We start from the raw sequence: 14,332 nt of genomic DNA, 5'->3' as shown, positions 1-14,332 counted from the left end.
TACTTCTTCCCTCAGTACTGCTTCCCTCAGTACTGCTTCCCTCAGTACTGCTTCCCTCAATACTGCTTCCCTCAGTAATGCTTCACTCAGTACTTCTTCCCTCAATACTGCTTCCCTCAGTACTGCTTCCCTCAATACTGCTTCCCTCAGTAATGCTTCCCTCAGTACTGCTTCCCTCAGTACTGCTTCCCTCAATACTGCTTCTCTCAGTCCTGTTTCCCTCAATAATTCTTCCCTCAATACTGGTTCCCTCAGTACTGCTTCCCTCAATACTGCTTCCCTCAATACTTCTTCCCTCATTACTGCTTCCCTCAGTACTGCTTGCCTCAATACTGCTTCCCTCAATACTGCTTCTCTCAATACTGCTTGCCTCAATACTGCTTCCCTTACTGCTTCCCTCAGTACTGCTTCCCTCAATACTGCGTCCCTCAATACTGCTTCCCTCAGTAATGTTTCCCTCAATACTGCTTCCCTCAGTACTGCTTCCCTCAATACTGCTTCCCTCAATTTTGCTTCCCTCAGTACTGCTTCCCTCAGTCCTGCTTCCCTCAGTACTTCTTCCCTCTATACTGCTTCCCTCAGTACTGCTTCCCTCAGCACTGCTTCCCTCAATACTGCTTCCCTCAATAGTGCTTCCCTTAGTACTGCGTCCCTCAATACTGCTTCCCTCAATACTGCTTCCTTCAATACTGCTTCCCTCAGTAGAGTACTGCTTCCCTCAGTACTGCTTCCCTCAATACTGCTTCCCTCCAAAATGCTTCCCACAATACTGCGACCCTCAGTACTGCTTCCCTCAATACTGCTTCCCTCAATATTGCTCCCCTCAATACTACTTCACTCATTTCTGCTTCCCTCAATACTGCTTCCCTCAATAATGCTTCTCTTAGTGCTGCTTCCCTCAGTACTGCTTCCCTTAGTACTGCAATACTGCTTGCCTCAATACTGCTTCCCTCATTACTGTTTCCCTCAGCACTGCTTCCCTCACTACTGTTTCCCTCAATTCTGCTTCCCTCAGTACTGCTTCTCTCAGTACTGCTTCCCTCAGTATTGCTTCCCTCAATACTGCTTCCCTCAATACTGCTTCCCTCAATACTGCTTCCCTCAGTAATGTTGCCCTCAATTCTGCTTCCCTCAGTACTGCATCCCTCAGTACTGCTTCACTCAATACTGTTTCCCTCAGGATTGCTTCCCTCAGTAATGTTTCACTCAAAACCGCTTCCCTCAGTGCTGCTTCTCTCAGTACTGCTTCCCTCAATAATGCTTCCATCAATACTGGGAGGCACGGTGGCATAGTGGTTAGCACTGTTGCCTCACAGCACCAGGGACCCGGGTTCAAATCCGGCCTCGGGCGACTGTCTGTGTGGAGTTTGCACATTCTCCCTGTGTCAGCGTGGGTTTCCTCCGGGTGCTCCGGTTTCCTCCCACAGTCCAAAAATGTGCGGGTTAGGTTGATTTGCCTGTGATAAATTGACCCTCAGTGTTAGGGGATTAAATACGTGGGGTTACGGGGATAGGGTGGGATGTGTGTCGGTGCAGACTCGATGGGCCGAAATGGCCTCTATCTGCACTGTGGGGATTCTGTGATTCTGTGATTCTGTGAATACTGCTTCCCTCAGTGCTGCTTCCCTCAATAATGCTTCCATCAATACTGCTTCCCTCAGTGCTGTTTCCCTCAGTACTGCTTCCCTCAGTACTGCTTCCCTCAGTACTGCTTCCCTCAATACTGCTTCCCTCAATACTGCTTCCCTCAGTACTGCTTCCCTCAATACTGCTACCCACAATACTGCTTCCCTCAATACTGCTTCCCTCTGTAGTGCTTCCCTCAATATTGCTTCCCTCAGTCCTGCTTCCATCAGTCCTGATTCCCTCGGTACTGCTTCCCTCAATACTGCTTCTCTCAGTTCTGCTTCCCTCAGTACTGCGTCGCTCGATATTGCTTCCCTCAGCACTGCATCCCTCAGCACTGCTTCCCTCAATACTGCTCCCCTCAATCCTGCTTCCCACAGTACTGCTTCCCTCAGTGCTGCTTCCCTCAGTGCTGCTTCCCTCAGTGCTGCTCCCTCAATACTGCTCCCCTCATTACTGTTTCCCTCAATACCGCTTCCCTCAGTACTGCTCACGTCGGTACTGCTTCCCTCAATACCGATTCCTTCAATACTGCTTCCCTCAGTACTTCTTCCCTCAATACTGCTTTTCTCAGTACTGCCTCCCTCAATAATGCTTCCCTCAATACTGCTTACCTCAGTACAGCTTCGCTCAATACTGCTTCCCTCAGTACTGCTTCCCTCAGTACGGCTTCCCTCAGTACGGCTTCCCTCAGTATTTCTTCCCTCAGTACTGCTTCCCGCAATACTGCTTCCCTCAATACTGCCTCTCTCAGTACTGTTTCCCTCAGTACTGCTTCCCTCAGTATTTCTTCCCTCAGTACTGCTTCCCGCAATACTGCTTCCCTCAATACTGCTTCTCTCAGTACTGTTTCCCTCAGTACTGCTTCCTTCAATACTGCTTCCTTCAATACTGCTTCCCTCAGTACTGCTTCCCTCAATACTGCTTCCCTCAATACTGTGTCCCTCAATACTGCGTCCCTCAATACTGCGTCCCTCAATACTGCTTCCCTCAATACTGCTTCCCTCAATACTGTTTCCCTCAATTTTGCTTCCCTCAGTACTGCTTCCCTCAGTACTGCTTCCCTCAGTACTGCTTCCCTCAGTACTGATTCCCTCAATACTGCTTCCCTCAATACTGCTTCCCTCAGTACTGCTTCCTGCAGTACTGTTTCCCTCAATTCTGCTTCCCTCAGTACTGCTTCCCTCAGAACAGCCTCCATCAGTAATGTTTCCCTCAATACTGCTTCCCGCAAAACTGCTTCCCTCAGTACTGCTTCCCTCAGTACTGCTTCCCTCAATACTGCTTCCCTCAATAATGCTTCCCTCAATACTGCTTCCCTCAGTAATGCTTCCTGCAATACTGCTTCCATCAATACTGCTTCTCTCAGTACTTCTTCCCTCAATCGTGCTTCCCTCAGTACTGCTTCCCTCAGTACTGCTTCCCTCAGCACTGCTTCCCTCAGCACTGCTTCCCTCAGTACTCCTTCCCTCAATACTGCTTCCATCAATACTGCTTCCCTCAGTACTTCTTTCCTCAATACTGCTTCCCTCAGTAATGCCTCCCTCAGCACTGCTTCCCTCAATAGTGCTTCCCTGAATACTACTTCCCTCAATACTGTGTCCCTCAATACTGCTTCCCTCAGTGCTGCTTCCCTCAGTACTGCTTCCCTCAGTACTGCTGCCCTCAGTACTGCTTCCCTCAGTACTGCTTCCTTCAATACTACTTCCCTCAATACTGTGTCCCTCAATACTGCTTCCCTCAGTGCTGCTTCCCTCAGTACTGCTTCCCTCAGTACTGCTGTCTCAATACTGCTTCCCTCAGTGCTGCTTCCCTCAGTACTGCTTCCCTCAGTACTGCTTCCCTCAGCACTGCTTCCCTCAGTACTGCTTCCCTCAGTGCTGCTTCGCTCAGTAATGCTTTCCCCCAGGACTGCTTCCCTCAATACCTATACCCTCAATACTGCTTCACTCAATACTGCTTCCCTCAGTACTGCTTCCCTCAGTACTGCTTCCCTCAGTACTGCTTCCCCCGATACTGCTTCCCTCAGCACTACTTCCCTCGATACTCATTCCCTCAGTACTGCTTCCCTCAATACTACTTCCCTCAGTACTGCGTCCCTCAGTACTGCTTCCCTCAGTACTGCTTCCCTCAGTACTGCTTCCCTCAATACTGCTTCGCTCAGTACCGCTTCCATCAGTACTGCTTCCCTCACTACTTCTTCCCTCAATACTTCTTCCCTCAATACCTCTTCCCTCAATACTTCTTCCCTCAATACTTCTTCCCTCAATGCTGGTTCCCTCATTACGGCTTCCCTCAACACGGCTTCCTTCAATACGGCTTCCCTCAATACTGCTTCCCTCAATACTGCTTCCCTCAATACTGCTTCCCTCAGTACTGCTTCCCTCAGTAATGCTTCCCTCAATACCGCTTCCCTCAATACCGCTTCCCTCAACACCGCTTCCCTCACATCCGCTTCCCTCACATCCGCTTCCCTCAATACCGCTTCCCTCAGTGCTGCTTCCCTCAATACTGCTTCCCTCAGTACTGCTTCCCTCAATAGTGCTCACCTCAGGACTGCTTCCCTCAATACTGCCTCCCTCAATCCTGCTTCCCTCAATACTGCTTCCCTCAGTGCTGCTTCCCTCAATACTGCTTCCCTCAGTACTGCTTCCCTCAATAGTGCTCACCTCAGGACTGCTTCCCTCAATACTGCCTCCCTCAATCCTGCTTCCCTCAATACTGCTACCCACAATACTGCTTCCCTCTGTAGTGCTTCCCTCAATAGTGCTTCCCTCAGTCCTGCTTCCATCAGTCCTGCTTCCCTAGGTACTGCTTCCATCAATACTGCTTCCCTCAATACTGCTTCTCTCAGTTCTGCGTCCCTCAGTACTGCGTCCCTCGATACTGCTTCCCTCAGCACTGCTTCCCTCAGTACTGCTCCCCTCAATACTGCTCCCCTCAATACTGCTTCCCTCAGTGCTGCTTCCCTCAGTGCTGCTTCCCTCAGTGCTGCTTCCCTCAGTGCTGCTTCCCTCAGTGCTGCTTCCCTCCGTGCTGCTTCCCTCAATACTGCTCCCCTCAGTACTGCTCCCTCAATATTGCTTCCCTCAGTGCTGCTTCCCTCAGTGCTGCTCCCTCAATACTGCTCCCCTCAGTACTGCTTCCGTCGGTACTGCTTCCCTCAATACCGCTTCCTTCAATACTGCTTCCCTCAGTACTTCTTCCCTCAATACTGCTTTTCTCAGTACTGCCTCCCTCAATAATGCTTCCCTCAATACTGCTTACCTCAGTACAGCTTCGCTCAATACTGCTTCCCTCAGTACTGCTTCCCTCAGTATGGCTTCCCTCAGTATGGCTTCCCTCAGTACGGCTTCCCTCAGTACGGCTTCCCTCAGTACTTCTTCCCTCACTACTGCTTCCTGCAATACTGCTTCCCTCAGTACTGCTTCCCTCTGTACTGCTTCGATCAATACTTATTCGCTCAGAACTTCTTCCCTCAGTCCTGCTTCACTCAGTACTGCTTCTCTCAGTACTGCTTCCCTCAGTAATGTTTCACTCAAATCCGCTTCCCTCAGTACTGCTTCAGGCAATACTGCTTCCCACAGTACTGCTTCCCTCAATAATGCTTCCCTCAATACTGCTTCCCTCAATACTGCTTCCCTGAGCACTGCTTCCCTTAGTACTGCTTCCCTCAGTACTGCTTCCCTCAGTAATGTTTCGCTCAACACTGCTTCCCTCAGTATTTCTTCCCTCAGTACTGCTTCCCTCAGTACTGTTTCCCTCAGCACTGCTTCCCTCAATGCTGTTCCCTCAGTAATACTTTCCCCCAGTACTGCTTCACTCAATACTTCTTCCCTCAGTACTGCATCCCTCAGTTCTGCTTCCCTCAATCCTGCTTCCCTCAATACTGCTTCCCTCAGTACTGCTTCCCTCAGTACTGCTACCCACAATGCTGCTTCCCTCTGTAGTGCTTCCCTCAATAGTGCTTCCCTCAATCCTGCTTCCATCAGTCCTGCTTCCCGAGGTATTGCTTCCATCAATACTGCTTCCCTCAATACTGCTTCTCTCAGTTCTGCTTCCCTCAGTACTGCGTCCCTCGATACTGCTTCCCTCAGCTCTGCTTCCCTCAGTACTGCTCCCCTCAATACTGCTCCCCTCAATACTGCTTCCCTCAGTGCTGCTTCCCTCAGTGCTGCTTCCCTCAGTGCTGCTCCCTCAATACTGCTCCCCTCAGTACTGCTCCCTCAATATTGCTTCCCTCAGTGCTGCTTCCCTCAGTGCTGCTCCCTCAATACTGCTTCCCTCAGTACTGCTTCCCTCTGTACTGCTTCGATCAAAACTTATTCGCTCAGAACTTCTTCCCTCAGTCCTGCTTCACTCAGTACTGCTTCTCTCAGTACTGCTTCCCTCAGTAATGTTTCACTCAAATCCGCTTCCCTCAGTACTGCTTCAGGCAATACTGCTTCCCACAGTACTGCTTCCCTCAATAATGCTTCCCTCAATACTGCTTCCCTCAATACTGCTTCCCTGAGCACTGCTTCCCTTAGTACTGCTTCCCTCAGTAATGTTTCGCTCAGTATTGCTTCCCTCAGTACTGCTTCCCTCAGTACTGCTTCCCTCAGTACTGCTTATCTCAATACTGCTTCCATCAACACTGCTTCCCTCAGTATTTCTTCCCTCAGTACTGCTTCCCTCAGTACTGTTTCCCTCAGCACTGCTTCCCTCAATGCTGTTCCCTCAGTAATACTTTCCCCCAGTACTGCTTCACTCAATAATTCTTCCCTCAGTACTGCATCCCTCAGTTCTGCTTCCCTCAGTAATGTTTCACTCAATACCGCTTCCCTCAATACTGCTTCCCTCAACACTGCTTCCCTCAGTACTGCTTCCCTCAGTACTGCTTCCCTCAGTACTGCTTCCCTCAATAGTGCTTACCTCAGGTCTGCTTCCCTTAGTACTGCTTCCCTCAATACTGCTTCCCTCAATCCTGCTTCCCTCAATACTGCTTCCCTCAGTACTGCTTCCCTCAGTACTGCGTCCCTCAGTACTTCGTCCCTCAATACTGCTTCCCTCAATAATGCCTCCCTCAGCACTGCTTCCCTCAATACTGCTTCCCTCAACACTACTTCCCTCAGTACTGCGTCCCTCAATACTACTTCCCTCGGTGCTGCTTCCCTCAGTACTGCTTCCCTCAGTACTGCTGCCCTCAGTAATGCCTCCCTCAGCACTGCTTCCCTCAATACTGCTTCCCTCAGTACTGCGTCCCTCAATACTGCTTCCCTCAGTACTGCTTCCCTCGATACTGCTTCCCTCAGTACTGCTTCCCGCAGTAATGCTTCCCTTAGCACTACTTCCCTCGATACTCATTCCCTCAGTACTGCTTCCCTCAATACTGCTTCCCTCAATACTGCTTCCCTCAATACTTCTTCCCTCAATACTTCTTCCCTCATTACCTCTTCCCTCAATACTTCTTCCCTCAATGCTTGTTCCCTCATTACGGCTTCCCTCAACACGGCTTCCTTCAATACGGCTTCCCTTAATACCGCTTCCCTCAACACCTCTTCCCTCAACAGCTCTTCCCTCAACACCGCTTCCCTCAATACCGCTTCCCTCAGTGCTGCTTCCCTCAATACTGCTTCCCTCAGTACTGCTTCCCTCAACAGTGCTTACCTCAGGTCTGCTTCCCTTAGTACTGCTTCCCTCAATACTGCTTCCCTCAATACTGCTTCCCTCAATCCTGCTTCCCTCAATACTGCTTCCCTCAGTACTGCTTCCCTCAGTACTGCTTCCCTCAATACTGCTACCCACAAGAGTGCTTCCCTCAATACTGCTTCTCTCAGTTCTGCTTCCCTCAGTGCTGCTCCCTCAATACTGCTCCCCTCAGCACTGCTCCCTCAATACTGCTTCCCTCAGTGCTGCTTCCCTCAGTGCTGCTTCCCTCAGTGCTGCTTCCCTCAGTGCTGCTCCCTCAATACTGCTCCCCTCAGTACTGCTTCCGTCGGTACTGCTTCCCTCAATACCGCTTCCTTCAATACTGCTTCCCTCAGTACTTCTTCCCTCAATACTGCTTTTCTCAGTACTGCCTCCCTCAATAATGCTTCCCTCAATACTGCTTACCTCAGTACAGCTTCACTCAATACTGCTTCCCTCAGTGCTGCTTCCCTCAGTACGGCTTCCCTCAGTACGGCTTCCCTCAGTACGGCTTCCCTCAGTACTGCTTCCCGCAATACTGCTTCCCTCAATACTGCTTCCCTCAGTACTGCTTCCCTCAGTACTGCTTCCCTCAGTACTGCTTCCCTCAGTACGGATTCCCTCAGTATGGATTCCCTCAGTAATGATTCCCTCAATAATGCTTCCCTCAGTACTGCTTCCCTCAATACTGCTTCCCTCAGTACTGCTTCCCTCAGTACTGCTTCCCTCAACACTGCTCCCCTCAATACTGCTTCATTCAATACTGCTTCTCTCAATACTTCTTCCCTCAGTACTGCTTCCCTCAGTACTGCTTCCCCCAATACTGCTTCCCTCAATACTGATTCCCTCGATACTGCTTCCCTCGATACTGCTTCCCTCGATACTGCTTCTCTCAATACTGCTTCCCTCATTTCTGTTTCCCTCATTTCTGCTTCCCTCAATACTGCTTCCCTCAATATGGCTCCCTCAATACTACTTCACTCATTTCTGCTTCCCTCAATACTGCTTCCCTCAATACTGCTCCCCTCAATACTGCTTCCCTCAGTACTGCTTCCCTCAGTACTGCTTCCCTCAATACTGCTTCCCTCAATACTGCTTCCCTCAGTACTGTTTCCCTCAATTCTGTTTCCCTCAGTACTGCTTCCCTCAGTACTGCTTCCCTCAATACTGCTTCCCTCGACACTGCTTCCCTCAGTGCTGCTTCCCTCTGTAATACTTCCATCAATACTGCTTCCCTAAGTACTGCTTCCCTCAGTACTGCTTCCCTCAGTACTGCTTCCCTCGATACTGCTTCCCTCGATACTGCTTCCCTCGATACTGCTTCCCTCGATACTGCTTCCCTCAGTACTGCTTCCCTCAGCACTGCTTCCCTCAGCACTGCTTCCCTCAATACTGCTTCCATCAATACTGCTTCCCTCAATACTGCTTCCCTCAGTAATGTTTCAGTCAATACCGCTTCCCTCAGTACTGCTTCCCTCAATACTGCTACCCTCAGTACTGCTTCCCTCAATACTGCTTCCCTCAGTACTGCTTCCCTCTGTACTGCTTCCCTCTGTACTGCTTCCCTCTGTACTGCTTCCCTCTGTACTGCTTCCCTCAGTACTGCTTCCCTCGATACTGCTTCCCTCGATACTGCTTCCATCAGTACTGCTTCCCTCAGTACTGCTTCCCTCAATACTGCTTCCCTCAGCAATGTTTCACTCAATACCGCTTCCCTCAGTACTGCTTCCCTCAATACTGCTTCCCTCAGTAATGTTTCACTCAATACCGCTTCCCTCAGTACTGCTTCCCTCAATACTGCTTCCCTCAGTACTGCTTCCCTCAGTACTGCTTCCCTCAATACTGCTTCCCTCAATACTGCTTCCCGCAATACTGCGTCCCTCAATACTGCTCCCCTCAATACTGCTTCCCTCGATACTGCTTCCCTCAGTACTGCTTCCCGCAGTAATGCTTCCCTCAGCACTACTTCCCTCGATACTCATTCCCTCAGTACTGCTTCCCTCAATACTACTTCCCTCAGTACTGCGTCCCTCAAAACTGCTTCCCTCAGTACTGCTTCCCTCAGTACTGCTTCCCTCAGTACTGCTTCCCTCAGTACTGCTTCCCTCAACACTGCTTCCCTCAGTACTGCTCCCCTCAGTACCGCTTCCCTCAGTACCGCTTCCCTCAGTACCGCTTCCCTCAGCACTGCTTCCCTCAATACTTCTTCCCTCAGTGCTGCTTCCCTCAATACTGCTTCCCTCAATACTGCTTCCCTCAATACTTCTTCCCTCAATACCTCTTCCCTCAATACTTCTTCCCTCAATGCTGGTTCCCTCATTAAGGCTTCCCTCAACACGGCTTCCTTCAATACGGCTTCCCTCAACACGGCTTCCTTCAATACGGCTTCCCTCAATACCGCTTCCCTCAATACCGCTTCCCTCAACACCTCTTCCCTCAACACCTCTTCCCTCAACACCGCTTCCCTCAATACCGCTTCCCTCAGTGCTGCTTCCCTCAATACTGCTTCCCTCAGTACTGCTTCCCTCAATAGTGCTTACCTCAGGTCTGCTTCCCTTAGTACTGCTTCCCTCAATACTGCTTCCCTCAATCCTGCTTCCCTCAATACTGCTTCCCTCAGTACTGCTTCCCTCAATACTGCTACCCACAATAGTGCTTCCCTCAATACTGCTTCTCTCAGTTCTGCTTCCCTCAGTGCTGCTCCCTCAATACTGCTCCCCTCAGCACTGCTCCCTCAATACTGCTTCCCTCAGTACTGCTTCCCTCAGTGCTGCTTCCCTCAGTGCTGCTCCCTCAGTACTGCTCCCCTCAGTACTGCTTCCGTCGGTACTGCTTCCCTCAATACCGCTTCCTTCAATACTGCTTCCCTCAGAACTTCTTCCCTCAATACTGCTTTTCTCAGTACTGCCTCCCTCAATAATGCTTCCCTCAATACTGCTTCACTCAATGCTGCTTCCCTCAGTACTGCTTCCCTCAGTACGGCTTCCCTCAGTACGGCTTCCCTCAGTACTGCTTCCCTCAGTACTGCTTCCCTCAGTACGGATTCCCTCAGTATGGATTCCCTCAGTAAGGATTCCCTCAATAATGCTTCCCTCAGTGCTGCTTCCCTCAGTACTGCTTCCCTCAATACTGCTTCCGTCAAGACTGCTTCCCTCAACACTGCTTCCCTCAACACTGCTTCACTCAATACTGCTTCTCTCAACACTTCTTCCCTCAGTACTGCTTCCCTCAGTACTGCTTCCCTCAATACTGCTTCCCTCAATACTGATTCCCTCGATACTGCTTCCCTCGATACTGCTTCTCTCAATACAGCTTGCCTCAATACTGCTTCCCTTGATACTGCTTCCCTCTGTACTGCTTCCCTCAATACTGCTTCCCTCAATACTGCTTCCCTCAGTACTGTTTCCCTCAATTCTGTTTCCCTCAGTACTGCTTCCCTCTGTACTGCTTCCATCAATACTGCTTCCCTAAGTACTGCTTCCCTCAGTACTGCTTCCCTCGATACTGCTTCCCTCAGTACTGCTTCCCTCAGCACTGCTTCCCTCAATACTGCTTCCATCAATACTGCTTCCCTCAATACTGCTTCCCTCAGTACTGCTTCCCTCAGTAATGTTTCACTCAATACCGCTTCCCTCAGTACTGCTTCCCTCAATACTGCTTCCCTCAGTACTGCTTCCCTCAGCACTGCTTCCCTCAATACTGCTTCCATCAATACTGCTTCCCTCAATACTGCTTCCCTCAATACTGCTTCCCTCAGTACTGCTTCCTTCAGTAATGTTTCACTCAATACCGCTTCCCTCAGTACTGCTTCCCTCAGTACTGCTTCCCTCTGTACTGCTTCCCTCTGTACTGCTTCCCTCTGTACTGCTTCCCTCTGTACTGCTTCCCTCTGTACTGCTTCCCTCTGTACTGCTTCCCTCAATACTGCTTCCCTCAATACTGCTTCTCTCAGTTCTGCTTCCCTCAGTGCTGCTCCCTCAATACTGCTCCCCTCAGCACTGCTCCCTCAATACTGCTTCCCTCAGTACTGCTTCCCTCAGTGCTGCTTCCCTCAGTGCTGCTCCCTCAATACTGCTCCCCTCAGTACTGCTTCCGTCGGTACTGCTTCCCTCAATACCGCTTCCTTCAATACTGCTTCCCTCAGTACTTCTTCCCTCAATACTGCTTTTCTCAGTACTGCCTCCCTCAATAATGCTTCCCTGAATACTGCTTACCTCAGTACAGCTTCACTCAATACTGCTTCCGTCAGTACTGCTTCCCTCAGTACGGCTTCCCTCAGTACGGCTTCCCTCAGTACGGCTTCCCTCAGTACGGCTTCCCTCAGTACGGCTTCCCTCAGTACTGCTTCCCGCAATACTGCTTCCCTCAGTACTGCTTCCCTCAGTACTGCTTCCCTCAGTACGGATTCCCTCAGTACGGATTCCCTCAGTATGGATTCCCTCAGTAATGATTCCCTCAATAATGCTTCCCTCAGTACTGCTTCCCTCAATAATGCTTCCCTCAGTACTGCTTCCCTCAATACTGCTTCCCTCAACACTGCTTCCCTCAATACTGCTTCACTCAATACTGCTTCTCTCAATACTTCTTCCCTCAGTACTGCTTCCCTCAGTACTGCTTCCCTCAATACTGCTTCCCTCAATACTGATTCCCTCGATACTTCTTCCCTCGATACTGCTTCCCTCGATACTGCTTCTCTCAATACAGCTTGCCTCAATACTGCTTCCCTCATTTCTGTTTCCCTCATTTCTGCTTCCCTCAATACTGCTTCGCTCAATATGGCTCACTCAATACTACTTCACTCATTTCTGCTTCCCTCAATACTGCTTCCCTCAATACTGCTCCCCTCAATACTGCTTCCCACAACACTGCTTCCCACAACACTGCTTCCCACAGTACTGCTTCTCTCAGTACTGCTTCCCTCAGTACTGCTTCCCTCAATACTGCTTCCCTCAATACTGCTTCCCTCTGTACTGCTTCCCTCAATACTGCTTCCCTCAATACTGCTTCCCTCAGTACTGTTTCCCTCAATTCTGTTTCCCTCAGTACTGCTTCCCTCAGTACTGCTTCCCTCAATACTGCTTCCCTCGACACTGCTTCCCTCAGTACTGCTTCCCTCAGTACTGCTTCCCTCTGTACTGCTTCCATCAATACTGCTTCCCTAAGTACTGCTTCCCTCAGTACTGCTTCCCTCGATACTGCTTCCCTCAGTACTGCTTCCCTCAGCACTGCTTCCCTCAATACTGCTTCCATCAATACTGCTTCCCTCAATACTGCTTCCCTCAGTACTGCTTCCCTCAGTAATGTTTCACTCAATACCGCTTCCCTCAGTACTGCTTCCCTCAATACTGCTTCCCTCAGTACTGCTTCCCTCTGTACTGCTTCCCTCTGTACTGCTTCCCTCTGTACTGCTACCCTCAATAATGCTTCCCTCAATACTGTTTCCCTCAATACTGCTTCCCTCAATACTGCTTCCCTCAGTACTGCTTCCCTCAATACTGCTTCCCTCAATACTGCTTCCTGCAATACTGCATCCCTCAATACTGCTTCCCTCAATACTGCTTCCCTCAATACTGCTTCCCTCAATACTGCTTCCCTCAATACTGCTTCCCTCAGTACTGCTTCCCTCGATACTGCTTCCCTCAGTACTGCTTCCCTCAGCACTGCTTCCCTCAATACTGCTTCCATCAATACTGCTTCCCTCAATACTGCTTCCCTCAGTACTGCTTCCCTCAGTAATGTTTCACTCAATACCGCTTCCCTCAGTACTGCTTCCCTCAATACTGCTTCCCTCAGTACTGCTTCCCTCTGTACTGCTTCCCTCTGTACTGCTTCCCTCTGTACTGCTACCCTCAATAATGCTTCCCTCAATACTGTTTCCCTCAATACTGCTTCCCTCAATACTGCTTCCCTCAGTACTGCTTCCCTCAATACTGCTTCCCTCAATACTGCTTCCTGCAATACTGCATCCCTCAATACTGCTTCCCTCAATACTGCTTCCCTCAATACTGCTTCCCTCAATACTGTTTCCCTCAATTTTGCTTCCCTCAATACTGCTTCCCTCAGCACTGCTTCCCTCAGTACTGATTCCTTCAATACTGCTTCCCTCAATACTGCTTCCCTCAAGACCGCTTCCCTCAGTACTGCTTCCCGCAGTAATGTTTCCCTCAATTCTACTTCTCTCAGTACTGCTTCCCTCACTACTGCTTCCCTCAGTACTGCTTCCCTCAATACTGCTTCCCTCAGTACTGCTTCCGTCAATGTTGCTTCCCTCAGTACTGCTTCCCTCAGTACTGCTTCCCTCGATACTGCTTCCCTCGATACTGCTTCCCTCAGTAATGCTTCCCTCAATACTGTTCCCTCAGTAATACTTTCCCCCAGTACTGCTTCACTCAATACTTCTTCCCTCAATACTGCTTCCCTGAATACTGCTTCCCTCAATACTGTTTCCATCAATACTGCTTCCATCAATACTGCGTCCCTCAGTACTTCTTCCCTCAATACTGCTTCCCTCAATAAAGCCTCCCTCCGCACTGCTTCCCTCAATACTGCTTCCCTCAACACTACTTCCCTCAGTACTGCGTCCCTCAATATTGCTTCCCTCGGTGCTGCTTCCCTCAGTACTGCTTCCCTCAGTACTGCTGCCCTCAGTACTGCTTCCCTCAGCACTACTTCCCTCGATACTCATTCCCTCAGTACTGCTTCCCTCAATACTACTTCCCTCAGTACTGCGTCCCTCAATACTGCTTCCCTCAGTACTGCTTCCCTCAGTACTGCTTCCCTCAGTACTGCTGCCCTCAGTACTGCTTCCCTCAATACTGCTTCCCTCAATACCGCTTCCCTCAGTACCGCTCCCCTCAGTACCGCTTCCCTCAGTACCACTTCCCTCAGTACCGCTTCCCTCAGTACTGCTTCCCTCAATACGTCTTCCCTCAGTACTGCTTCCCTCAGTACTGCTGCCCTCAGTGCTGCTTCCCTCAATACTGCTTCCCTCAATACTGCTTCCCTCAATACTGCTTCCCTCAATACTTCTTCCCTC

At 50.2% G+C, this 14,332-nt stretch overlaps 2 protein-coding genes across 2 annotated transcripts in view; one reads left to right on the top strand and one right to left on the bottom strand.

Moving 5' to 3' along the window:
* LOC147110819 (uncharacterized) overlaps positions 1-1,524 on the top strand; it is a 101,258-nt gene extending 99,734 nt beyond the window's left edge. Inside the window, exon 3 of the mRNA XM_086002214.1 lies at positions 16-1,524. Coding sequence (XP_085858340.1) covers positions 16-1,108 — 1,093 coding nt within the window. The 3' untranslated portion in view covers positions 1,109-1,524. The remainder of the gene's footprint in view (positions 1-15) is intronic.
* Positions 1-14,332, bottom strand: part of LOC147110818 (FYVE, RhoGEF and PH domain-containing protein 5-like) — a 1,561,072-nt gene that overhangs the window by 248,773 nt on the left and 1,297,967 nt on the right. The window lies entirely within an intron of this gene.

This window comes from Somniosus microcephalus, chromosome 11, assembly GCF_052327205.1.
Source record: "Somniosus microcephalus isolate GS21.2 chromosome 11, FLI_Smic_1.0, whole genome shotgun sequence".
NCBI classification, from domain to species: domain Eukaryota; kingdom Metazoa; phylum Chordata; class Chondrichthyes; order Squaliformes; family Somniosidae; genus Somniosus; species Somniosus microcephalus.
Note: the sequence above shows the minus strand (reverse complement) of the source record. Positions and strands in the feature narration are given on the sequence as shown.